Source organism: Lepidochelys olivacea (assembly GCF_965140295.1).
Source record: "Lepidochelys olivacea isolate rLepOli2 genome assembly, chromosome: 2".
NCBI classification, from domain to species: domain Eukaryota; kingdom Metazoa; phylum Chordata; order Testudines; family Cheloniidae; genus Lepidochelys; species Lepidochelys olivacea.
Window position 1 is genome coordinate 206,829,062 of NC_140412.1, and position 27,641 is coordinate 206,856,702.

The window sequence follows — 27,641 nt, forward strand, 5'->3', positions numbered from 1 at the left end:
TTGTATGTCCCCTGCTCTGTTTTATCCGCATTCTGCCATATGTTTCATGCTATAGCAGTCTCTGATGATGACCCAGCACATGTTTGATTTACGAACACTGTCACTGCAGATTTGACAAAATGCAAAGATACCAATGCGAGCATTTCTAAAAATAGGTACAGCACTTGACCCAAGGTTTAAGAATCTGAAGTGCCGTTCAAAATCTGAGAGGGATGAGGTGTGGAGCATGCTTTCAGAAGTCTTAAAAGAGCAACACTCAGATGCAGAAACTACAGAACCCGAACCACCAAAAAAAAAAAAATTGAAAAAAAATCAACCTTCTGCTGATGGCATCTAACTCAGATGATGAAAATGACCATGCATCGGTCCACTCTGCGTTGGATCGTTATTGAGCAGAACCTGTCATCAGCATGGAAGCATGTCCTCTGGAATGATGGATGAAGCATGAAGGGACATATGAATCTTTAGCGCATCTCACGTGTAAATATCTTGCGATGCCGGTTACAACAGTGCCACGCAAACGCCTGTTCTCACTTTCAGGTGCCACTGTAAACAAGACGCGGGCAGCATTATCTCCTGCAAATGTAACCAAACTTGTTTGTCTGAGCGATTGGCTGAAGTAGGACTGAGTGGACTTGTAGGCTCTAAAGTTTTACATTGTTTTATTTTTGAATGCAGTTATTTTTTGTACATAATTCGATATTTGTAAGTTCAACTTTCATGATAAAGAGATTGCACTACAGTACTTGTATTAGGTGAAATGAAAATACTATTTCTTTTGTTGTCTACAGTGCAAATATTTGTAATAAAAATAAATATAAAGTGAGCACTGTACACTTTGCATTGTGTTGTAATTGAAATCAATATATTTGAAAATTTAGAAAACATCCAAAAATATTTAAATAAATGGTATTCTATTATTGTTTAACAGTTAGATTAATCACAATTAATATTTTTAATCACTTGACAGCCCTAATTGCAATGCAATGTAAAGGTCTCAACTGGGAGATGCCCTGCATTCAACAGTTTCAAATATTATCAGCCTTGCCTACTCCAGGGTTTTCAGCAAAAAGTTTCCCCCATTGCTGCTGTCAGTTCAGCTCTGCTACGCTGTGCAGGGTCCGAAATCATGGTGGGAAAAATGCTACAGTTGCCTGAACCTTTTCTACTCTAGTTCTCCCACCAATGATAACACTAGTGGAGTGTTAAAAACCTTAGAAAACTTTCCCCAGGAAATTGTAATGGAGACCGTCTGCCAGGAGTACTGATGAGACTTTTATACTGGGACAAGGATTTCAAATAATTAAAGGGCATTTGCAAATTAAATAGTCTCGCTTTCTCTTCACCAACAGGAATTCACTACTACTGAGGATTTATGCACGAAACTCCCATTCGTCCTAATAAAAGTTACATCCATATCTCACCTGCCCACAAACCCACTGATGAGAAAATAAACCCCTTAAATCTGTCAATATTCTCCTATTTATTTTAACCATTTCATCAATCGCTCACTGCAATTTAAATGAATATTATTAGAATAGTAAATGTCAACAAGTACCATCACTGCAGCACCTTAAATTATGATATATCATTTTCATTATAATAGTGACGATTTGTGCTTGGCACTATACAGATACATACGAACACATGGTCCTTGCCCTGTAAACAGACAAGACAGATAGGCAGACAATAGACAAAACATATAAAAGCAAAATGATTGCGATAAATGCATGTCTTGTTAGTTACTTTTTCATCCCTAGCCCCATCTGCAATCCCACCAATCTCTAATGCCCTTCTTCCCAGACAACCAGCTCTGCAATTGCTGCTCTCTCCCTCCTTGCTACCCACCCAATACTGATGTCTGCTCTCCTAGTTCTCCAATCACCTTGCTATCCTACCTCCACTGAAGCAGTGTGATACTTTGTAGATTTATTTCAGAGTAGCAGCCATGTTAGTCTGTATTCGCAAAAAGAAAAGGAGGACTTGTGGCACCTTAGAGACTAACAAATTTATTTGAACATAAGCTTTCGTGAGTTACAGCTCACTTCATCGGATGCACATTCATCCACTGAATGCATCCGATGAACTGAGCTGTAGCTCACGAAAGCTTATGCTCAAATAAATTTGTTAGTCTCTAAGGTGCCACAAGTCCTCCTTTTCTTTTTGTAGATTTAGTTCACACACGTTCATAGCAACTGTTTCCAGTAGGGGTTCACAAGGCTTACAGTCACTTTCACTTGGAATGTTTCATTGGGCTGCACTAGTTGTCAATCAAAGCTCTACAATCTGTTTGGAGGAGATGGGGGAAGAAAAAAGGAAGCAATGTATTACAGACTCTGTAGGCCCACAATTGATTCCAGACTCTGTAGGCCTCCAAAGCAAAATTCATGCTCATCTGCCAGGGTCTGGATCAGGTTTTTGCCTGAATGGGTTGGACCTCGTTTTGTAGTGGAGAGAGGGGGTTTTTAAAATTCTTTTGGGAATTTTGACTGAGTCTGTTAATTCACATTGAGCCAATCGGTTAATTCATTTTGGGTATTTAACATTTGTCCCATATGATAATTACAGTACACCATATATTCAGATATTCCTCTGAAATCCAATACACTGTCCTCAATATAAGACTCTTGGATAAAGCAGGCTAGTGTCCCTCTGCACTCAATTCAATTGAATCTCCACTTTAAAGTATCACCTCACAAAAGCAGGGCCTCTTGATAACAATGCAAAATGTTGGTCTTCTCAAGCTTAAGATCCAGTATTTAGAGAAGATGAAAGGATCAGTTAGGTGGTGCATGGATATCTAAATGTCACTACTGAATATACTAACACCAACCATATTTCTTGGGTGCAAGGTGAAGAGGTTGAGACCAAATGCTAAAGTCCTCCAGAATTCAAAAAGATACAGATGCTCTAACATTAGCTTTGTCACTTCATTGTCCTTTCAATCAAAGGTGGTCAAAAATTTTCCACTCCCCACCCCATGGAAAATTTAGATTTAGAAACAAAATATTTATCATTGTCATCAATTTTCTGCAGAAAATTTTTACTTTTGTCACAAAACAAACCCCCACAAAACGGACCACATTCCATCTTCTCATAACTGATTTTTGGCAAACATTTTCAGTTTTCTGACCAAAAAATGTTGAAAGCTTTCCACAACCATTTAAATTTTGTCAAAAACCCAATTTTTAATCAAAAAACATTTTGATGGAAAAGGTTCGGCCCACATCACTTTACATATCCAGGCAGAATCTTGTTAATCCACTCTTTTGTGAACTGCACACTTTATATTCCACACAATAATACTGGATGTCTTTTGTCACTTCTCAGCAAAGATTTAATACCTGATGCTGTAATGAGGTCATATATGACTCATATATACATCAGCACAGCACAATACGGGGGGGACGCGGGGGGGGGGAAGAATAGTACATCTTAATTCATAACACTGTGGTTGTCCAATAAATGTGTAGGTTGAGTCCTTATTTAGTCTTAATTATTTCACTCCCTTGACCACTCATATTTCTCTATATATTTTACAGTAGAAGCCCATTTATTCAAACTGTTTCAAAGACATCAACTGTCTTCAGATAAATGGAGATTTCTGTGTCCAGGGAGCAACAGGGTAAGAGAAAATGGGCGAAATTTTCTTCTACTATAAATGGGCACAGCTCTAATGGCCTTTGCAGAGCAGCACCCATGTACACAGCAGAGAATGTGACCCAATATCTTTCTCTTCATCTGGTAAACTGTCTTTTGCAAACTGCAGGAAATAGCTCCTAGTAAAGAATGTGATATAATCACAGTTATCTTGGATTCAAAGTCAGAAACCCTACCTTATGTATATGAATGTCTTTTGTAGGTAATATTGTACCGAACAGCATTAGTATGTATGACTGCATAGAAGAAATGGCTGTGACACATGAAGCGCCTTGTGATACTGCTGTATGAAAGGTACTACACAAAAATAAAATGTATTGTATTCCACATATTGTACCATTTAAGATAAATAAAATACCCACTTTGAAAAGTAATTTTATCTGCTGATATATCCTGGTTGTAATTCTGATGTGCAGAAAGCTGCGTCTTTCTTTCAGAGTTGTAACCAGCGTCTTCATACCACTGTTATTCATTTTAACACTGGAACCTCGTGCTGTGGCTATAATGAAACACCAAGGCTCTAAAATAATTATGGCAGTGGGTCTGGAACCAAAAGTGTTCTATTGAGTGAGTGATATTTTACTGGCTGTGTCTGAATCTAAGAATTCCACTAAATAAAACAGACCACGTGTTGCGTTTCATTAGGCTGCACTATTTGATAATCAACGCTTTACAATCTATTTGGAGGTGAAGAAGAAAAGGACCAATGTATTAGAGACTCTGTATGTCACATTTAAGAGTAGTCACACCTCCTATGGGAAGGGTGGTGCCCAACTATTGGTAGTGATCCAAAATTTGTGTTAATCTTTTGGGTCATCTTTGATACAAAAGTTGCTGTCCAGAAGAACAGATGGAAGAGTCGCAAAGATGTAGGTGTTTAGGGAAACAAAGAGAGGAGCTTTATAAGCTCATCAAAAGCTCACTGAAGTCAATGAAAAGACTCCCATTCACTCCAACAGGCTTTGGATCAGGTCCTAAGTCAAGACATTTTTTTCCCTCTCCAGAATCGGCTGGACAAACTGGAAACTATTTGGGCAGTGGGACAGTGCACTCCACCCATAAACAGAGCACACATGGGAGAATGCGCTAGCAGGCAACAGATATTTTGTCTCCAAGCCAAGATAAAGGGTTGTGTCTCCTACCAGCCCACCCTCTGAGACAATAGTATAAAAGACTGTAGTGAGGTTATGTCTCTGAGGAAATCTAGAAAGGAATGTCATCTGAGTAGTGAGCAGGAAGACATGTGCTCCCTGATGTTTGGTGTTGAAGTGGAAGGCATTAGTAAATGACAGGGTGCAGAAAGTCAGCTGGAGCATTTCCACAGAGATCCACCTTTCTTTGGTATAAAGGGAAATATAAATCTGAATACAGGAGCAAATTCCCATCAGGAGAATCACCACTTCAGCTAGGTGGGAAAACTAAAGCATGGGCAAGTCCTTTTGCAGTAGAGAGGGAAAACATAGTTAAGTGGATACTAACAAACACTAAACTGTGATGGCAAAATTACTGTTTTGAGATTACAAATTGGATCCACATTAACACTAAATGAATTAATGGAGATTACCATTATTATGATGAGTACCAATGGTTTTAAAGGGATTATGGCAAACAGGAGTTAGATGCAAGGAATCAATTATCTACTTATCTTGTCCATCTATTATTTAAGTGCAGAGAATGACACAGCAGACTCTTAATACTAAAGTAACTTAATCTATTATCCTAACTGTAGTTTTCGTGGCAAGTGAAGGTGATTTTAACAATTGGGACTGGACTACGCCCAGCCATGTGTGAGTGAACAAAGGAGCATGCGGAGGTAAGGAGAGGAAGGACATAAGAAGCCTTCCCCTGTCCCTTTATCACCAGTGTAGGCACTGGACCCAATCTGGTCTGTGTGCTCCCTTGAATGAAGGTCTAGGTGAGGCTCATGTTTCCATCATCACTACCTTACCCAAAATGAGAATTGCTCTGACTCCAACACACCCAGAGCTACATGATCTGGCCAAATGTGGGTAGGAGTGTACTCTGCCCCTTTCAATGACTGGTGCAGCAGCTTAAAGTTCCCAGAGACTTTGTGTCTGATTTTTCTTGACTGCTTTTTAAAATTATGCACCTAAAAATGTTATTATAGAAGAGCAATTCCCATTTCAGGAGATGGCACAAAGACTTGACTATAACTTTGGCAGAGAAGGGATAAGGGGAGAAAAAAATGCCTATGAAGACAAAGATAATGGTAACTATGAAAATAATTGTATCACCAAATATAATATGTTACCATAAGGGATAGGTCTCAAATCCCTTCTTGATTACATACCAGTTTTGCAGTGGTATAACTTCATTGATTCACACTGGTGATCCTGGGTGAAAATCAGGCTGATAGTGCATAATTTCTAGGTGTGTGCAAAAAACACACTAATTTTGCAGAAAACTATCATGATGGCAGCCCCTGATATTCACGTGGAATTCTGAATTTACACAAATCTGAAATCTTGAAACAAATCCAGTGAAATCTTCTCATTCTGAAGCAAAATCAGCAAAATCAGCTCCCACTTGCTCTCCAAGAGAACCCCCTTCACTAAGAGTCTGTGGGATCCCCTTTACCTGGAGTCAAACCATGGAGGAGAGCAGGGAGCTGATGAACTTTGTAACTGACCCTCTCACGGGTTCTATTGGACAGTAGAAGTTGGTTGGTCCACTCACTTAAGTTCAATTCTTGCGGTACTAAAGATAGTCAAGTCAGTATGGAAATAACACCAAGTTAGTTCCTCAATTCAAAGAAAATATTCTCATCAGCAGACAATACTACTGCCTGCCCCCCAATTTAGCACCAATTTAAATTTGAATTTTTCAGCCAAAGCTTTTTTTCAGCAGAAAATGCACATTTGGGTTGATCAAAACATTCAGCGAATCCATGTCAATTTCATGCCTCCCCCTCAACCCCCATACACAAAAGGCCCATTAAAATATTCAGAAAAAAATCAAAATATCTTGTTGGGACATTTTCTAAATGAAATGTTTTGTTTTACCAATATTCAATGACAAAAAAAATTCTGATTCTTTTTGGAACTGCCAGCAAACCGAAAAACCAGTTATTTGCCCAGTTCTAATTTTAAACACTAAACATGGCACAGTAGTCCTTGGAATTCTCTTTTAATGTGGCTCACTTGCTTAGGGCACCAAGTGGAGATAAAGATCAGGGAAGTCATTATCAGAATGACTAAAAGTAGTGTCTGGAGAACCACTGCTGCCAAGTGGCTGAACAGCCAGACAGTTCCCCTAAACATGGCTTCTGTGGACTGGAAATGGGTTGAACTTGCTAGCTCCATAAACACTAAAGAAGGGGGACAGCTGCCCAGCCAGCCATCCCAGAACACTTTGCCACAGGGGTTTTTCAGACCCGTGACCCCGCCCCACCCCTTGTGCAGAAGACAATTACGGATAAGGAAGAGACCCTGGGCCTGTGGGGAAAAGCACCTGTGTGGGGAGAGAAAGCCTGGCTGAATCCTCTTTGCAGCTGGCGTCAACTTCTAAGAAATGTGTTTTTAAAATGAGCCATGAAACCTTGTGAATTCAGGCTTCCTTGAAAAAGTTTTGCACAGCTCTAATAACCATGGCTGACATTTTTCAAAAGTATCTATTCGTTTTGGGTTCCCAGCTTGAAACACCTTCGGCCTGAATTTCGGAAATGCTAATCCCCACTGCTCCCATTGATATCAAGTGGAGTTGCAGGTACTCAGCACATCTAAAAATCAGGTCCACGGTCTTTCAAGCTGGGCACCCAAAACTGGAGGAACGCAAAAAGAGTAGCTACTTTCAAATATTTTGTCCTATACCTATTTGCATTGCAAAAGCACCTATCACTCTGGACCCTTTCCATTTTGAGCATACCTAGTATTGTTTGATTTTTCTTGGGAGCAGTTGTCTCATCAGTCATGTGCTTTTATTGTTGGGATATACATGAGAGAGAGAGATTCAATCTCCTTTTCTATTGTGTTACACTAAAGTAAGTTTATTCTAGTAGCAGAAGTGACCAGGAATACAGACATCTGACACACAATGTATTTTTTGGTGGGGGCAGTCTTCAGGATTTCCCCCTTTACTCATTTCACCTGGCTTCAAGCCCAGTGTGGGGTGGATGCAGCTCCCTGTGAAGGCCATCCATGTGGCTACATGAATCAGTTATAGGGTGTTCCTTAAGACCAATATGATATGCTCCCCCAGCCCAATAGAGGATGTGGTGCGTTGCTTTCTCAGCACTACAAGCCCCTGATCATAGAATAATGGAAGATTAGGATTGGAAGAGTCCAATCCCCTGCTCAAAGCAGGACCAAAACCAACTAAATCATCCCAGCCAAGACTTTGTCAAGCCGGGCCTTAAAAACCTCTAAGGTTGGAGATTCCACCACCTCCCTAGGGAACCCATTCCAGTGCTTCACCATCCTCCTAGTGAAATAATGTTTCCAAATATCCAACCGAGACCTCTCCCACTGCAACTTGAGACCATTGCTCCTTGTTCTGTCATCTGCTACCACTGAGAACAGCCAAGCTCCATCCTCTTTGGAACCCCTCTTCAGGTAGATGAAGGCTGCTATCAAAACCCCTCTCACTCTTCTCTTCTGCAGACTAAACAAGCCCAGTTCCCTCAGCCTCTCCTTGTAAGTCATGTGCCCCAACCCCCTGATCATTTTCATTGCCCTCCGCTGGACTCTCTCCAGTTTGTCCACATCCTTTCTGTAGTGGGAGGACCAAAAGTGGAAACAATACCCCAGGTGTGGCCTCACCAGTGCCAAATAGAGGGGAATAATCACTTCCCTCGCTCTGCTGGCAATGCTCCTACTAATACAGCCCAATACGCCATTGGCCTTCTTGGCAACGAGGGCACATTGCTGACTCATATCCAGCTTCTCGTCCATTGTAATCCCCAGGTCCTTTTCTACAGAACTGCCGCTTAGCCAGTCAGTCCCCAGCCTGTAGCTGTGCATGGGATTCTCCCTTCCTAAGTGCAGAACTCTGCACTTGTCCTTGTTGAACCTCATCAGATTTCTTTTGGCCCAATCCTCCAATTTGTCTAGGTCACTCTGGACCCTATCCCTACCCTCCATCATATCTCTCCCCCCAGCTTAGTGTCATCTGTGAACTTGTAGAGGGTGCAATTAATCCCATCATCCAGATCACTGATAAAGGTGTTGAACAAAACCGGTACTAGGACCGATCCCTGGGGCACTCCGCTTGATACCAGCTGCCAACTAGACATCAAGCTGTTGATCACTATCAGTTGAGCCCAACAATCTAGCCAGCTTTCTATCCACCTTATAGTCCATTCATCCAATCCATACTTTTTTAACTTACTGGCAAGAATACTGGGGGAGACCGTAACAAAAGCTTTGCTAAAGTCAAGATATATCACATCCACTGCTTTCCCCATATCCACAGAGCCAGATAGCTCATCATAGAAGGCAATTAAGTTGGTCAGGTATGGCTAGCCCTTGGTGAATCCATGTTGACTTTTCCTGAGCACCTTCCTCTCCTCCAAGTGCTTAAAAATGGATTCCTTGAGGACCTGCTCCATGATTTTGCCAGGGACTGAAGTGAGGCTCACCAGTCTGTAGTTCCCCGAGTTCTCTTTCTTCTGTTTTTAAAATATGGGCACTATATTTGCCTTTTTTCCAATCATCCAGGACCTCCCCCGATTGTCATGAATTTTGAAAGATAATGGCCAATGGCTCTGCAATCACATCAGCCAACTCCCTCAGCACCCTCGGGTGCATTAGATCTGGACCCATGGACTTGTGCATGTCCAGCTTTTCTAAATAGTCCTTAACCTGTTCTTTCACCACTGAGGGCTGCTCACCTCCTCCCCATACTGTGCTGCCCAGTGCAGCAGTCTGGGAGCTGACCTCGTCTGTGAAGAGCAAGACAAAAAAAGCATTGAGTACTTCAGCCTTTTCCACATCATCTATTGCCTCCCCCATTCAGTAAGGGTCCCACATTTTCCCTGACCTTCTTCTTGTTGCTAACATACCTGTTGGTATGAGATACATGATGGTTTGAGATACATGAGAGCCAAACTAACACCCTCCCCAGCCCTCTCTCTTTAATGCAATGTGTTGCCACTGGACTGCTAGACCGGTCTGTATAATATGTTTTATATACATTTCATTATGATAAGGGAAATAACATGCACACAGTATGTGTGTCAGGATAGGTATCTGTATAGATGCAAACGGATTGTGGCAAGGCCTGTATCTGTGCACAAGAGGGGGAGGATAATACAAGTCATCCTCTACTTTGTACTTCTGCACAAGACAAGCCACAGTGTGCCTGGAGGAAGCAGGCACTGCACAAGCCCTGACAGTCATTCTCTTCCGTTCCTCCCCCACCCCCAGCCTCTCAAAGGGGCAGGGAGAGGAAGGATGAGGGAAAGGCAATGCCATCTACCAGAACTGGTCAGGCCTTGGGAGGATCACACACTGCATCTCCCCCAAAAGTGGTGGAGCTACAATAAACATTGCAGTGTGCACTTCCCAAGGCTTCTAGGAGAAAATACAAGTCAGACAGATTTCCTATTGGAACTCCCAAAGCAGTACAAGTCCCCTCCGCAAGACCCATACCTTAAATGGAGGGCTGGAGAATGTGACCCATGTGGCATATCTGAATTGTATGTGGCACACTGTTGGCCAAATATTCAGTGTAGCCTCAGGCTGGCCTTTAAAACTGTAAAAGTCTGGCCCATGAGCAAGGCTAACTATCCAGCTTGAAAATCAGGGCACTTATGAAAATGTGGCTACATGTTTACTGTGTGGAAAATTATAGATAGGTTCTGGAGACCCAGGAGAAGGTCAGGAGTTAAATTCGGCCTCAGATATAGTAATGGGGTTTCATGATTGTAACTGAGAACAATATCTGATATTTTACTTACTCTGGTCCCAGTTCAGAAAAGCACTTCAGTGTGTGCTTAGGACCATTTTTATTCAGCAAAGCACTTTGATGTGCTTTGCTGAATCGGGTCCCCTGTCTGCTGCTGAACCAATGGAAGCCACTCTCCTTGTGAGCATCAGTGATGTAAAGTCCCTGAGGGGGGTCTCTTCCAGGAATGGTATCTTAATGGCTGACAACTTTTGACACAGAAACCTGATTCGGAGCTCCTGTGAGGAGACTGAGTACTTCGAGGATACCTACAGATACCAGGGATCTCTTGTTCAGCCCACATCTAAGTGCACCCATACAGATAGGTATTTACTTAATGTTAATTCCTACTTGTCCCACATGAATGGCAATGTATTTGCACCTGCACACCATGAATCTACGGAGGAAATATCACATTTTTCTATACATGGTTAGTCTCAAACAAAATGTCTTCAAGTCTGTTAATGGGAAGTACAAATATAAGCACCTGAAGGCCCTCATCCTTCAAAGAGAGCCACGGGTAGGCATAAACCCCACAGACTCCCATGTGGTACTGGATGGGTGCAATTTATGTCCATGTGGTTTACTCTGCAGGATTGGGGCCGTAGCGATCATTAGTTTTAAAAAAAAAAGACAAACAGAGTCAGAATGATGTCAACAGGCATTAGTGTGGAGCACCAAGGCTCCAAGAGATGAGCTACATAAATTGCCTCCTTAAATGATTTATTTTCTAGAGAGTAACTTTAACTGTAAGACCTTTTACTTGCTCTATTAGACAGTGGCTAAGCTGCTCTCTTCATACAGTTAGAAATTCACCAGTTACACTTAAAGAGCCATCCTCGCTTGCTCTTTCCTTTTTTTTTTTTTTTTTTTTGGTCTTTTTGTGAAATAGACACCCAGTTTCAAACCATTTTAAAAAATATCAAAACCCTGGTGGAAAATAATTTGCAGCTGTGATAATATCACATTTTTTAAAATACCATAATATAGTTTAACTTTTAATAATAAAAGATAAAAAAGGAGAGTCTGTGAATAATTAGAGATTGCAGTCTGAAGCCAGTTACAGTCACTGCAATTGATAATAAACTTAAACTCCCTTGGGAGCAGGTAAATGCTTTGCAACCCTGACCCCCTTGCTCTCACATTACTTAACAACCCTGCAGTTCCAGCATTACATCACCATCGAAGCGATTGGTCCCTGTATTTTAACTCTCTCTCTGTCTCCTCCGATTAAGAGCAACACAGTGATGGTGGGTGGGGGGACTTCTCTTGAGTTTGCTGCTCCTTGTTTGGGTTTGGTTCATTTTAAAATCAGCTTCTGCTCTACAAGTCCAGGTTACACTCACCAGAAAAACTCTAGCAAAGTGAAAAGGAGAGCAGGAAAGGGGGATCGAGATGTAGGAGGAGTAGAAAGGGAAGAAGGAGGGGCGGTAGAAAAGTCTATAGAAATCAGAAAAGGAAAAGAAAATTAAAAACAAACCTCATGGACATCACTGAGCCTGAATTCCCTGCTGAGGTGCAGAACATGAGAGCCCTGGAATGAGTATATGTAGAACTTGAGCCAAAGCTTAACTAGCCCGAGTGAGTCATATCCTTCCCATTTGATTCCAGTCCAAATGATGATGTAATGCTCTGGCCTTCTCTCTCTCTACACTACCTCCCGCCTCCCTGCTCTCCTTTTTAGCTCAATGCTGGTGAAGTCACCATTTAAATCTGGCAGAACTGAAGCAAAAACTTCAATGTAACCAAAACAGCCCCAGGCCAAGTTCCAGACGTACTGAGACTTGGTGGTGCAATTGCTATTGGAAACGGGTAAACAGAGAAAGAAACAGTGCTGTCTCAGAATGGCCAGAACAGCTGCCTGCGAAATCAGAGTAAAACCCGGGGAACTGGGCTGTCAGTGATTTACTGGTTTTGATCAGAAGATATTACACACACAAAAATGCCCATGTGTTTCAGGATCTCAAGAAGGAGAAAGAGCAACTGGGAAAGGAGAAGGGAGGGCAAAGAAGAAAGGGAGACTAGGAGTGTAAAAGAGACAATTTTGAGGGTGAGGGGGATCTTTTAGGATGTAGGGAGAATAAATATTCAGTATAGGTGTTTGCACTTGTACAGATTTGATTAATTAAATCAGAGCAACTCCACTGACTTCAAGCTGTGTAAACCTGGCAAGAACTTGAAACTAGGCCCCCATTTTTGCAGGATAATTGTGGGGCTCTTTTGAGTTTCTTGGGCTGTCAGTGAGCTGAAATGTGCAGGTGTTTTCTTTCCAGAGGATGTCAGACTCTTATCTAAAAGCAACAAAAAAAACCCAACAACCAACCACCACCAAACCCTACCATATTCAATCACACCATTGCAGCACCTCTATGTATTTAGTTTTGAACTTAAAGAGATTTTTCTACAAACTTAAGAAATATTCCATATACTTAAATGGACAATACACTGGAACTGGTAAAGATTACTTAAAAAAGAGGAAACTTTTCAAGTGAAATATTGTAGTTTTATGACACAAGTGTTTCCAACTTTAGCAGCTATATTACAAAGGGCTGAAATACACCATGTGTCTATCAGGGTAGCTTAACATCACCGAGGTTTCTTTTACTGTTCTTTCACAATTACTTTTGATCAGTGGAGTAAAAACGTAGCTCCATTGTAAAATGCAATGCTTGTGTTTTTAAAAAGTAACATTAAATTTCCAATAACATCTATTATCCTTGAATATGCCAAATGTGAAAACGTACGTTACGGAACTACAGAAAAATCAGCATGACTTGCACTTAGAGCATTGCGAGGATAACCAGAATGGGTCCTTTTTATCTACAGGTCAAGAGAAGAATTTCAACAAGCAGCTCAGAAAATCCAACCACCACCCTATACAAATAAAACAGAAAAGCCTTTACTGACATCTGGGTTGCCAGCCACATCCACCTTTTCCATACCTATCACTTCACTGGACAGCTCAGGGTAAATTTCAGTATTACAAAAGACTTGGGAAAGACACCCAGAGCTTTCATAAAATCTGGTGAAAATACAAAAGCCAATGATATTTTGTTCATATTATGGTTTTATGTTATAGCAAAATATTTTCTATTGCTTAGAAGTATCTTGGCAGTAAATGGCTCTTTGTAGCTGAATGATTGATCACTCCAGCCGTTTAATGCCCCATATGCTGCAAAGCAATAGCGATTATTGTTAAGTAGTGAAGTTTTCCCAGGATGCTGTTATGGCTATCAATGATCTTAAAGATATATACTTCCAGGGGTCAATGCTGCTAATTTCAGCTTGGTTGGTTTCAGTCATGAATTTAAATGATTAATTTTCTGGACATATCAGTATAGGACACAGGCAGGGTGAGAAGGGGAAAAAGCAGTGGTTTGTCCCATTCAAGTGGGAAAGCAGGCTGCCCTCCTGTGTGACATCCCCAATCGATATTGATGCTGCAGCCATGCCGAGTGACACCTTTATCAAGCAAGGCAGCACTGAATTAGAGGTGATCGGCCATAATTATTACTGGCGCCACCGAAGCCTGTGGCTTGACGGCATCAGATGTGGTTGTTATAAAGTTTAGTCCATTGTGTCAGTGGCCTATATAATTCATTTATGTCTGAATTACCAGCTATTGATTTTTTTTGTCTTCTCTAATGTAATAAAATAAAAGTTAGATCATTCCAAAAGCTTTCTTTTAATTCCAGGCCTTTCTGGCTGTTTTATTTTTAATCCCAATCCTTTTTCTTTTCTTCTTCCTCCTTTTAAAAAAAGCTATATTAATTTTCTTGTGAAATTGCGACAGCTCATCTTTGCCTCCCACTCCCCTTTTATTTTGTTTTTTTACACTTGCAGCGCTGGGTTACTAGCTTAACCTCATCATCTGCCTTTCAGTTATGCCATTGGGATTGCTATAAACAAGCGTGGTCCCAAAGCAGAACCCTGCCCCTGAACACCCCCAACTTTAGAGGAAGTAAAGGTATGACACAGGCATAAACTCAGAGGCTCAGGTCCATGTCTAGTAAGAGAGGAGCTGCCACTAGGGCACATATTTGCAGACAGAAAAACTATTATACTAATCAATGAGGTGTTCTAGATCTCTCTGCACATGCACATGTATCCACTCCTACAGCCTTTACTCATTACTAGCCCCATTGGCTCCAATGGCATTATTCACAGGAGTAAGGCCCATAGTTCTGCCATCTACTCTAAGCAGAAAGTAGCTGCAAGAGAAAATTCTGTTTGCCCAAATCAAGCACAGACTCCATGTTCCCCTCTATGGCTATCTTCTTCTGTTAAAGGGATATGACAGTGACAATATAATAATGCTAAGTGGTCCATTAAGTCATTAATACTTAATACATTAATACAGAAATATTGCCTCTGAAGGAAAGAGCTCCTTGAAATCAGTTTTTGTTTTGTTTTGTGTTTTTTTAAAGAAACAGCATTGATTCAAACAGATTCTCATGAATTAGAGACTTCTCAAAATGAACAGATAAGACCAGTATGGCCTGGACAGCACATGAAGACACTTTTAAAAAAAATAGGGTACGTGTGCATTTAAAGTCTCATTTCGAGAGGCAAACTGTTTTTATACCAAGTTCATGCTTCAAAAGAATTTAAAAACATTTGTACTTGTTGGTGGGAAGGCAAAAGGTTCTTTCCATCTCAGGTATTTTCAAGGCCTATTGATTTTTTTTTTTCCCTTACAGGAAACACAGTTTTCCCATTTTCCTTCCTGTGACCAGTCAATGATAAAGAATATCCTGTACTCAGAGGAAATTCCACTCACATACAAGAGCTGCCCCTTTTTATCTATTAGCCTCTTTTTCTTCTCCCTTCCCCCCATCTTGCCACTATCCTTATGTTTTCAGCAGTCAGCTACACTCAAGAATAGGCCTGTTGTGTTGGGAGTTGTGGGATGTTTTAATTCTAATGGGAGACTTCTTCAAAGCAGTACACAAGCCAGTCCAGTAATGATTCCAGCTTAGCTGGCTAGCTCCGGAATGCTTACAACACCCTCCCTGCAGCGTATTTCATCCTTAGGGAAAGGGTGGTGAGGCACACCACAGCTGTTTGGTGCAAAAAAAAATGACAAATTCAGTGCTTCTGCTAAAAGGTTCCAGTCTGAACAACATCTGAATTTTGAGAGCTCAGATCTCAGGGCACACTAGGATTATCTCGAAAGCAGCAATATTATAATAAGGAAATTGCATAGACTGTTTGAACAGTGTGTGAAAATAGATTGAGAATGTGGCTGGATAAATCATTTGTTCTAAACACATATATGCACGGGCATACCCACAATCTCAATGGCTCTGATCCTGTGCCTGTTGAAATCATTGGCAACGGGCAAAAGATAAGGCCCTAAATATAGTGTAAAACTGTATTTATTATATATTTTGTATACACTACTTGGCTTTTTTATGGGCTCGATTGAGAACAATATTCTATAACAATTATTCCACATCGAGGATGATATGTTTGTCATCCAGACATTATGTTTCATTTTTAAACCTAGATCCTTACAGTCCCTGTGGAATTAAGGAGGCCAGATAATTTTAGAGTTAAATAAGGTTTAATGACTATCATATGTACAGAGCCTTAAACCTAGTATTGAAAAATTATTTTTTTAATAAGTGGCATCTCTTCCTATTTTAATTTAAAATAACCATCCAGGTGGTTTCCTAAGGATTTCTTTGCAAATTGCTTCCAGTGAACCTTTCCAGTCACAGACCACTGCAAACCCATGTGGTGTTATTTAGCATTCAGTTCAACTTGGGTGTCCTGTGTTTTTACAGTGGACAGAGTCTGAGGGATTGTCTGCCCCAGTGCCTACATTTAAGGGCTCGATTTCACAAGATGGAGAGGCCTCTGGCCCTAATCCAGCAAGGATTTAAGCATGTGCTTAATTTACGCATGAGTGGACCCATTGACTTCACCTGAACTACTCACAAGTTTAAAATTCTACTGGGGAAGTGGAATTTTCTAAAGCATCTACGTGACTTAGGAGCGATAGTCCTATTGACTCTCAATAGGACTTAGGTTCCTAAGTCACTTAGGTGCTTCTGAAAGTCTTTTGCTGGATCAGGGTCAAAGTGCTCAGAACTTTTCAAGACTGAACTCCAAGAGAGGTAAAGCATGTCTCTTTGTAAACTCCCTACATTGTTTTAAAATAAAATAGCAAGAAATATTCTTTGCAGGAAACACCCTCAAACGTTCAATATATCTATATTGTACGAAACTGTTCTGGACCATCTCTCTCTCTCTCTCTCTCTCTCTCTCACACACACAAATATGAAGTAAATATAGTAATTGGGAAAGGTGCAGGGTTGATAGCCCTGGAGACTGATGCTCTTTAATAGTCCAGAAAATATGTACAACACAGGCATGAATGGCAGCGAAATTTCCCCGCATTTCATCATGAATCTCAACCATGACCTTAAGGGACAACCTCTAGGGATGTGAGAGTAGTTAAGTCTCCTAGCCCATTCCTCCTTAACCTCTCAGGTGAGATTGCTAAGCCTGTTAATGACAACTGTGCTAGAGTTTTTTGTGATGTGGACATTTAACCACTAGGAAATAGAATGAAACATCACCTACTCATTAAACATAGGCCAAATAGCCTGGGGCCAGCTTTGAGCTGATGACCTGAAAGTGAAGAACTCTGTATCCAATTACCTATCATTGAGTCAGCCAGTCCGAGTAGCTAGCTATTTTATTACAGCTTTAAACCACAAATAATGAAGCAATTTATGCAAAATAGTAACATTTTACATTTCTATAGCACCTTTCACCCTGAAGGATCCCAAAGCACTTCACAGACTATACATAAAAAAACAAAGAAATGTAATCAGCTCTGACAAGAAAGGTGGCAACCAGCCAGCATACTGCACAAGAACTGCGGGAGGAGAAAGGACAAAGGTAAAACCCACTATTTTAAAAATGCCTTGTAATTATCAGTGTTTCTGAACAGCAAAGTGAGACCTAATTCTTCCCTTGCTTGCATCAGCATAATTCCATTTGCTTCAATGGAGTTACTTATTTACACCAGTGTGCATTTGTCTGTAATGAGAACCATAATTATTTCTATTCTCATTCTAGGAAGCTTTGTCACTGTTATCTCAAATATCTCAATCTTGTTATTCATAAAAAATGGGAAATAGGATCTGTTTCCTCATGAAAGCTGGTTGGGAGTTTTTTCAATGATCTTTTTTTTCAATTTTAGTTTTAAATTAAAAAAAAAAGCCAATCTTCCAAAACTAAAACTGTTTGTGAAACAGGAACTGGATTTGGAGACTTTTCAGAACTTTCAAAATGTTTAATGTCAACATTTTCAAAATGAAAAATTACAGTTTTCCAATTTGAAATGACATTCCATTTCAAAACCTAAGCTAAGCTTCAGCTAGGGGTGGGGGGAAAGGACAAAATCAAAATTTCAAAATAAGTTAAAACATTTTGATGGACCCAAACAACTGCAAAAACCTTGGAGTTTTTTGGATCACAAATATTTTTGCAATTTTGACTTTTTGTCCCAATTTGCAGCAGGAAATTTTTTTAAACTCTTGGAAATATTTGCAGGATGGGAAAACCATTTCCTGCCCATCTCTATTCTGCATCCCCTCCCAATATACTTCAGACAAGAAGAAAACTGACCTCACATTGGGAGAGCAAAAATTGAAGTAACACCCATAATGCCATAAGGCAAGTCTGAGCTGGGGAGCAAAGCACAGGAGATCAGTAATACTGTAGGAGTGAGCATTGAATAACTGTTCATATCAGACTCTAAAATTAATTTTAGTCTTTCCCTGAATTTTTTTCCCTATAGATTTTCTTTAACCTTCTGTTTTATTCCTTCAGCCTGAAAAATAAAATAATAATAATAATTTATATTCCAGTGATTTTTTTTTTAAATCAGGCAACTCCCTGGGACTTAACTCCTGTTGGGGAATGGGGTGAGGGACAAATTCTGGAGCTCAGATCTCTCTCACTTTGGCACTGTAAATTCAAGTTACTGTCTACTAATAGCTAGTGCTACAATTATGTCATGGAGATCATAGAATCTGTGACTTCTGTGATATCCATGACATCTACTGCCCCACGGGTGGCTGGGTTCCCTGCAGTTGTCCAGCTGTGGCAGGACCCCCCTCTCCTTCCCACAGCAGCGTAGCCTCCTAAGCTACCCAGCCACCAGGGCAGGGATTGGACCCCACAGCAGCCCAGCTGCTGTGGGTGCTGGACCCTCCTCCCTCCCCATTTTGTCAGGGATATTTTTAGTAAAAATCATGGACAGGTCATGGGCTTTCGTGATTTTTTTATTTTATTGCCCGTGACCTGCTTCTGATTTTTACGAAAAATATCCCTGACAAAATCTGATCCTTAGTAATAGCATATAAGGTTGCTTGCTTCTAAAGAAGTGTCTTCTTTGTTGATAATTCAACTGGCCATTCATTATTTCCTGCATGAGAATCAGTGACCATCATCAACCATTAGCAAATGTTTTCTGGATTCTAATCTGGGCAATCTGAACCTGATTTGTATTTCAGGAGCCATAACAGCACAACCCTCCAACTAACAAAGAGTTTTTAGAAAATATATGATACAGTTCAGATGTCAAAGGATTTTTTAAAAATAAATACTTTTCAATTATTAATAATTTAGTATGTTTATAGTGCCATGAGTGTTCATGAACATTACAATTTAGGTGCCTGATTCTGCACCCACTGAAGTTAATGGCAGCACTCTTCTTGATTACAATGGCACTGGATTGGTCCCACAAATAGTATCTCTTTTTCATTTAATGATTCTTATTAACACAAGGAGTTGCACGAATCCTAGTGACATCATTTTTACATGGCTCCATCCATCGGCTTCCCAGCAGAGTTCAGAATTAATTTATGTCAACATCCCATGTTTAGATACCTTAGCTGTAGCATCCTTTAGTCTATTTTACCATTGTATTGTGCTTCTGAGAAACAAGAAGGTTTTTGGCAAGAGCATTGAGATAAAGCCACAAGTAAGGGTCACATTGTGAGCCCCTTACTTGCAATGGTGAGCAGTTACAGGAGTTGTCCCACTGAAGTCAGTGCTCTCCAATGTAAGTAAGGATGTCACAAATTGACGCCTAAGAATTTAAGCTCTCTGACTGATCAAACAAAAACTGTCAGCTGATAGAACATATTTTATTTTAATAAGGAAAATACCTACCTTCCACCTTACTATATAAAATGGGGGTAAAACTGACTCCTAATTCCTGTGCACTGCTATTCGTGGTACATTTTCTGAGATTTGCAGTTATACAACCATCTGTGCATTTTACCAGAGACTTTTTCTCAAAATGAGAAGAATTCTACTAGCACTAAGTTACGTATTTAGAAGCCCACCAACACTTTTGCCCAGGAAGTAGGCATGGGGGAGGGAAAAAGATGAATATCCCCAATTCCCACAGTTTGCATGGCAAGTGGTATCCATATTTTTAAAATATTGTTCATTTTAATATTGATACGAGTGTTTTACATTTTTAGGATTGAATGATTGGGAAGGCACATACAGGCTACTGGGCAGATTCTCTTTGAAAAGACAGAAACCCAGAGAGCCAATGTATATGGACCTCATTTTACTACTACTACTTCTTCTTCAAGCATCACAAAAGAGATAAAAATGTCTTTATGCCTATTTTTAAAGATATGCCTGACAACATGTATTTTCAATGTTTATGTAACATATTTCTAATAAAATATAATGTCCCTAGTTCAACAAGGTAATTAAGCACATACTTAACTTTAGGTATGTGAGCAGACCCACTGAATTCACCTCAAGCTAGGAACATGTTTAAATACCTAGCAGAATCGGAGCCTAAATTTCTTTCTCCTAATATCACTGGGTAGCTTTCCCAATATAGGCTGCACTTCCACACAGTTGCTAATAGATTATAAAGAGTGAACATTTATAAACATCAATGCCAATGCAGGAGAAGTAGATCTTACTACCCTTTACCAAAGCTCCTTTCCCTGAGGAGATCAGGTACTGAAACACTTGGGAATACTACCAGAGCCTATTTCTTATACATTGGCCTATTGATAGCCTGGAACTTCCCTCAACTGACGAAATTCTGAAAACACCCTTTTAGTCCATTTTTAATAATAAAATAAAGACAGTCTGATCACAACTTATATAAAAAATGGAATTGTTCAGATGTCTGCTGTCACCCATCAGAGGAAATCTGCATCTGTAGCCTATTGAACTCAGAAGCCCTCCCTGGCACTGGCATACCATTCTACTCTAATTACATTCACTACTTAACAAGGATCATTATCATCTTGCAAAACTTTTGGGGTCACTGAAAGGGATTTCAGGAATGCCACAGTAAAAACGGACTGCTTGTTGATGCCACAATCTGTGATGCTAATTCTGTCTGATGTTGCTTTCACAGGAAATCCACTCCTGGGTGCAGCTTCACATCCAGCTATACTCCACTATACATCTATGTGTGTGTGAATTATTTGGTGGGCTGCATGTGCGGACAATGATGTAGGTGAAGTACCTGAGTCTGACAAAATTTTTCACTCCCTTCAACATTCAGGTTCTGTCATGATCATCAACCTGTTTGTAAATCTTGTATTGATGCAAGCTATCAAGACAGAGCTGAGTTAGGGTGAAATCGAAGAGATTAGACACATTTTAAAAAGAATTATATATGTTTTAGTAGATTTAAATGCTAAACAAACTGATTACATCATATTACACAGTAAAAATGATTCAGTGTAACCAAGGAAACTGTTTTTGCTAAACAACAGCAAGAATCCTTTCATTTACATCTAAATTCACACAAGACAGAAGTTTAGTTTAATCTCACTTTACAGAAATCTGACGCTATAATCCCATGGCGAGTGTTGAGATTGGCTGGGGTGTTCTTGTTGTCAGTTCTTAGGGCAAAACTGCCTGGGGACTGCAGCAGGGCTGTGTCAGATGAGGGCCCTTTGCTTTTGGAATATGTTATCCTTGGAGGCCTGCCAAAGGCCCCAAGTTTGGCAAGCCTCAGAGCATAATCTTCTAAGGCCCATTTATACTGTTTAGTGTTTGCTTGATTGTCTTTTTTATTTTTCCTTTTGGTGTGGTTTGTTTTCATTGTGTTTTGTTTGTTTTCATTGTGCTTGGGTTATCAATTTAGCTTATTCTGTATCTTCAGTCTCCTCAGACGTTATGATATGCCACTGATAGCCATGACCGTGGTAGCCTAACTATCACTTCTGTGTTTTGTGGGGGGGGGGTCAAATCATGAAGTCATTACTCAGTTTGGGCTGACTCCTTACTTGGGCAAGATTTTCATGAAGCTGATTCTGAGAAATGCTGAGCATTAAAAGCAATAGGATTGTAAATGCTCAGAAGCTGCTAAACAACAGTTTTATCTGGTGGAGTCTTTGAAATAACTGAAAAGTCTCCAGAATGATTTAAGAGATAACAGAAATATTATTACTGTAATAATGGCAGAAACCATTATTGTTAAGGTTACATCTTCATTTTTATTCAAAGTTTTTTTCCAAAATGTTCACCTTTTAGGATCTGCAGTGTCATAGCCATGTTGGTTCCAGGATATGAGAAATAAAAGGTGGATAAGGCAGCATCTTTTGTTGGACCACCTTGTGTTGAGAAAGAGACAAGTATTCAAGCTCCACAGAGCTCTTCTCTGGTTCTCACTTTCACCAACAGAAGTTGATCCAACAGAAGATATTACCTCACTCACCTTGTCTTTCTCACCTTTTAGGAAATTTTTTTCCCATGCTTGGTCTTTGCCATACAGTGAATATTTCTGGAAATATTTTGCTACAGTTGTTCTGCCATTTTTGAGTAGAACTGTGAAAAATAAACACTCTAAGAAAAAAATTGTGAACTTTTAATTTTAAACTGCTCTACACTCAGAAATCTTGAGCGTTGAAAGTTGAACTTTGTCATGAAAATAGCTCACAAAAACAAGTGGTTCTGATGGCACTGGTGAAAACTAATTTTGATTTGATGGAGCTACGAGTCTTTCAAAATCCTGTTCCACCCATACAGAATATGTTTTCCACATGTTTTCTCACTAAGCTTATGAAACATGCAGCTGAGGAAGGCCATGCTGCACGTTCATGTTGGCTAATTTAGTTAGCCCCTGTGAATCTTTTGTGGACAGCCAAGAAAGGTTTGTAAGATATAAAATGGTTGAGGGAGGAGGGAGCTTGCACACTTGTCAAGGTGCACAGGAAGGAGGCCTGCTTTGAAACACTGTAAGAGCTCAGCTTGTAAGGGTTATAAGAGAGGTTCTCTTAAAGTACTTTTTGTTATATGTATATATTATGAAGACACCCACAATGGAGCTTAGATTCTGTGCTGTGCAGAGGAGGGGGCAAAGGTGGCTTTAAGACACCAGTGTACCCTTCTGAATCTGGGCTGCCGTATGGGTCAGCACTTTTCCACCCCTACATACCTAATTCATGAAAACCCCTTGAGAACTGCCTGTGGGCTACTCCACAGCCTGCAGCAGCAAAAAATCTCTGTAGTGCTCTGCTCAGTGCTACCGAGGCATTCTTAACACACCTGAGTGGCATACCAGGGCCACAGCAGAATACACAATCTCTCTCTCTCTCTCAGAATATACTCATGCTATACACCTTAGTGACCCGTACTGTCAAAGAGTTCTTCTGCGTATACATCATACTTCCTAATCCATCCAAAACACAACTGCTAAAATTATCGTCTTCATGCATACTGCTCCCCCTTGCCCATCATATCAACTTTAAACTTCCCTTTCTCACCTTTATCCATTCTATCCAAGTCTACATTCCATCAAAAATACCAACCTTTGAAGATTTATTCATGTCCTTTTCCTACTTGAGAACCTCCAAGCCCAGTCCACCAAACCACTACCCACCCTCTCCCCTTTCAGTTCCCACAAAACTCATGTCTCTCATAAGCAGTGAAATAAAAAGCAGAAAAACAAAATGACCTTCCAAGTAATTCCCTCCTCAAGACTTTTGTGCATATGCTTCACCATAGCTTTCATTCCTGATTCTTCATTATTAGCATGTTTGCATGAAACTTGGATTTTTTCCTCCACATGCTTAGTTGTCCTTCTGATGAAATTCCACTGTTGGGAAATAACAAGACCTGGTACATCTCTGAGACCCCTTTAAGACCTTGTGTTTGGGATGTCACAAATAAGATTGGCTGCAGGTGGGAAACAGGCATAAGTGGCAAAGGAAATAATAAAAGATAAAGATCTTCCTTCACAAAAATGGTCTTGGTGATAATGAATGAGGAAAGACATCTTCAGAAAACACATGATTTATAATCCAAACTGTTGCTAAAAATGTTTTTCAAATATTTACCACCAGGTGCCAGCAGTTCTTTAATGCTTTTTATTTTCCATTTCTGTTATATACATTCAAAATAGTGCAATCATCTGAATTAGGACTTCAGACAGGGAATTCAAAAGGGGAGAAAAATGTAGAGATGAGAGGAAACTTGAAGAAACCAAGATCCTATATTTTCATGCAAATACCCTTACTAGCAAAGAGGAAGGGAAGAAATTTCAGGCCTGCACTACAGAGAGTTTTTGTACCAGTATAACTATCAGCTAAGAGTCTGATTTTTTTAAACCAAACTAGTTATGTCATTATAACTCTTAGCATGGACATATTTATAATGGGATAAAGGGGCCTTCTATGGGTAGAATATATATCCCTTCTCAGAATGGAATAAACTATACAAGTATAACCACCTTTTTACCAATATAACTGCATCCACACCAGGACAGTTATACCACTTTTACTATACCAGTATATTTAATGTCATATAACTTGGGTGTGTTTAGACAAGGCCTCAGAGGGCCCTCTCTGGACTAGGAAAACAAGTTGTGTTTTGCAAATATGTTAGCTAACATGTGTTAATTAACATGTTCTCAAACACCAGTTAGTACCTACTGTAGACAAATAGCAGCAGTAGGCATCCTTCACTCTCGAGAGTCCATGGGTATGTGCACCTGAGAGGTGAAGAATTTACTCAATTGGTTTTATGGCAGCCATGCACATGGCTGAAGATACCCACCCCTGTGAGACAATCTCTCCCTCATCAGTCACATTTAAAGGTGATGTTTCGACCATTTGGGTTCTGCCTTCTGAGAGCTCTTTTCTCCTCTGCTAAACTGGACAGTTTCCTCTCATAACTCCAGAGACCTTTGTTAAGCTCTTGTTTCCAAAGGCTTTAGTCTTGAGGGTGATCTTTGCATTTGTCCACATCCATGTCCATTTCTTGAAGGTCTCGCTTGCACACACCCTTGAAACGCAATCTGGGGCATCCTTTAGGTCTTTTTCCAGATGCCAGTTCGCCGTAGAGGATGTCCTCTGGGATGCACCTATCATTCATTCAGCGCACATGCCCAAGCCAGTGGAGGTGTCTCTGTTTGAGGACTGTTTGCATGCTGGGTATGCTGGCCCGCTTGAGCACCTCAGTGTTGGTGACTCTGTCCCTCCAGGAGATTCCAAAGATTTAATAAAGGCAACGCATATGAAAGCTGTTGAGTCTCTTTTCCTGATGAGAGTATAGTGTCCATGTCTCGTTCCCAAACAAAAGTGTGCTGATAACACATGCGTGAGACACACAGATTTTTGTGTGTTCTGTCAGTTTGTTGTTTTGCTAGACCATCTTGTTCAGTCTAGATCGCGATCAACTGGTCGATTCTGGAGACTCTCCCAATCGATCGTGATCTCTGATGGTGTAGCAGGGCTGCCGCTAAGGCAAGCTCCCTGCCTGCCATGGCCCCATGCAGCTCCCTGAAGTGGCCAGGATGTCCTGAAGTGGCAAGCACCTCCCCCACAGCTCTCATTGCCTGGGTAAGGGGAACTGTGGCCAATGAGTGCTGCGGGGGCATTGTCCACAGAAAGGGGCAGCGCACGGAGCCACATGCCCCGCCAGGGGCCGCAGGGGTGCATTGGCCCCTTCCAGGAGCGGCATGGGGCTGGGGCAGGCAGGGTTCCTGCCCCACTGCAGCACTGACTGGGAGCCGCTTGAGATAAGTGCCGCCCACCAGGAGCCTGCACCCCAACCCCCCTCCCGGAGTCAGGACCCTGAACCCCCTCCTGCACCCTAAACCTCTTCCTACACCATGTACCCCGTGCCCCAGCCCTGACCCCCCTCCCAGAGCCAGCACCCCATAGCCCCTTCTGCATCCCAACACTCTGCCCAGCCCAGAGCCCCCTCCTGCACCTGAACTCCCTCCCAGAGCTTGCACCCCTCACCCCCTTCTGCACCCCAATCCCTTGCCCCAGTCTCAATTCAATGAAGCCCCCTCCCACACTGCAAACCCCTTGGCCCCAGCCCAGAGCCTGCAACTCCTCCTGAACCCCAACCCTCTGCCCCAGCCTGGTGAAAGTGAGTAAGGGTGGGGGAGAGCGAGCAATGAACGGGGAGGAATGAGCAGGACGGGACTTCGGGGAAGGGGCAGGGTAGAACCTGGGTTTCCCTTAAATTCAAAAAGTGATCTTGGGCATAAAAGGCTAGAGACTGCTGGTCTAGACATTGTTGTGGGGGCTTTTCCAATGCGGATGTTGAGTTCTGTTTCAAGTGAAAGGTTGACAGCGATAGTGGACCCCAGGTATATGAACTCATTCACCACTTCAAATCATAGTTGATCTTGATGGAGGGTGCTTCCTCAACTCCTTGGCACATTGTGTTAGTCTTTTTTAGGCTTATAATACGCCCAAAGTCTTCACAGACTTTGGAAAAACTGTCCGTTAGGCTTTGAAGATGAACTTCTGGGTGGGCTGTCACTGCTGAGTCATCAGCAAAGTGAAGGTGTTGGATAAGGGCCTCCCAAGTCTTGGTTTTAGATCTGAATCTTGCAAGATTAAACAGCTTTCCATCAGATCTTGTGTGCAAGTAGATTCCCTCAGTTGAGGAACCAAAAACTTGTTTCAGTAATGGGGAGAAGAAGATCCCAAACAGAGTTGGGGCAAGTACACAACCTTGCTTAACTCCTCTATGAATTTGGAAAGCCTCAGACACTGAGCCATCATAATGGACCATGCCGTACATGTTTTCATGGAAGGATCGAATCATGCTTAAGAGCCTTTGTGAGATCGATAAAGGCTATGTAGAGGGGCTTTTTTTGTTCTTTCCATTTCTCTTGTAGTTGTCTCAGTGAGAAGATCATGTCTATAGTAGACCTTTGAGACCTGAAGCCACACTGTGATTCAGGATAGATTCTGTCTGCAAGGGTCTGAAGTCTGTTCAGGACAACTTGGGCAAAGGCTTTTCCCATAATACTAAGAAGGGAAATGCCACTATAGTTGTTACAGTCACTCTTGTTACCCTTATTTTTGTAGAGTGATGTTCTCTCATTTCTTGTAGTACTTTGCCTTCTTTCCGGCACAGGCAGAGCAACTCATGAAGATGTTGCAGTAGAATAGGTTTTCCACATTTTATGAAGTTGGAAGGTATGCAGTCTTTTCCAGGAGCTTTTCTGTTGGGGAGGCCATCTACAGCAAGGCTAAGCTTCTCAACAGTTGGTTCATCATCAAGTTGGATCATAACAGGCAGCCTTTTGATGGCATTTATGGCTGTGTCCATAGCAATATTTTCATGAGAGTAAAGCTCAGAGTAGTGTTCTACCCAGCGATCTATGTGCTTGGTGCAGTTGTTGATTGTTTCCCCTGTTGATTTCAATGGGGCTATCTTCTTTGAAGTTGGACCCAAGGCTTTCTTGATCCCATCATACATTTCTAATGTTGCCTGTATCAGCTGCTACTTGGATGCTTTCACATAAGTGACTTGTGATGATAAGATCCAGTTGGTGCCGGTGGCCAGATCTGGGATGTTTCCAAGACACTTTGTGTTGCGACTTTGTCTGGAAGAATGAGTTTGTTACACAGAGATCATAATAGGAAAATTCTTGCAGTTTCTGACCACTTCCATTCATTTTACCACCTCTGTGTTGACCAAGACAGTTGGTCCATGCTTCATGATCTGCTCCCCCCTTGCATTAAAGTCCCCTAGCAGGAAAACATATCTATGTTTCGGAATCTTGCTGATGGTGGTGTTCAACTGTTCGTAGAACT

General features: G+C 41.1%; 1 protein-coding gene across 2 annotated transcripts in view; it reads right to left on the bottom strand.

Moving 5' to 3' along the window:
- The window catches only part of CREB5 (cAMP responsive element binding protein 5), a gene marked incomplete at its 5' end in the record, with an annotated part of 353,505 nt that overhangs the window by 110,010 nt on the left and 215,854 nt on the right, over positions 1 to 27,641 (bottom strand). The window contains one exon of one of the 2 annotated variants that reach the window (XM_084620346.1): positions 12,044 to 12,090. The exons of the other annotated variant lie outside the window; for it this stretch is intronic. Within the exon in view, the coding sequence (XP_084476472.1) occupies positions 12,044 to 12,090 (47 nt within the window). Of the gene's footprint in view, positions 1 to 12,043; positions 12,091 to 27,641 lie in introns of those variants that run through there. 2 annotated transcript variants of the gene reach the window in all.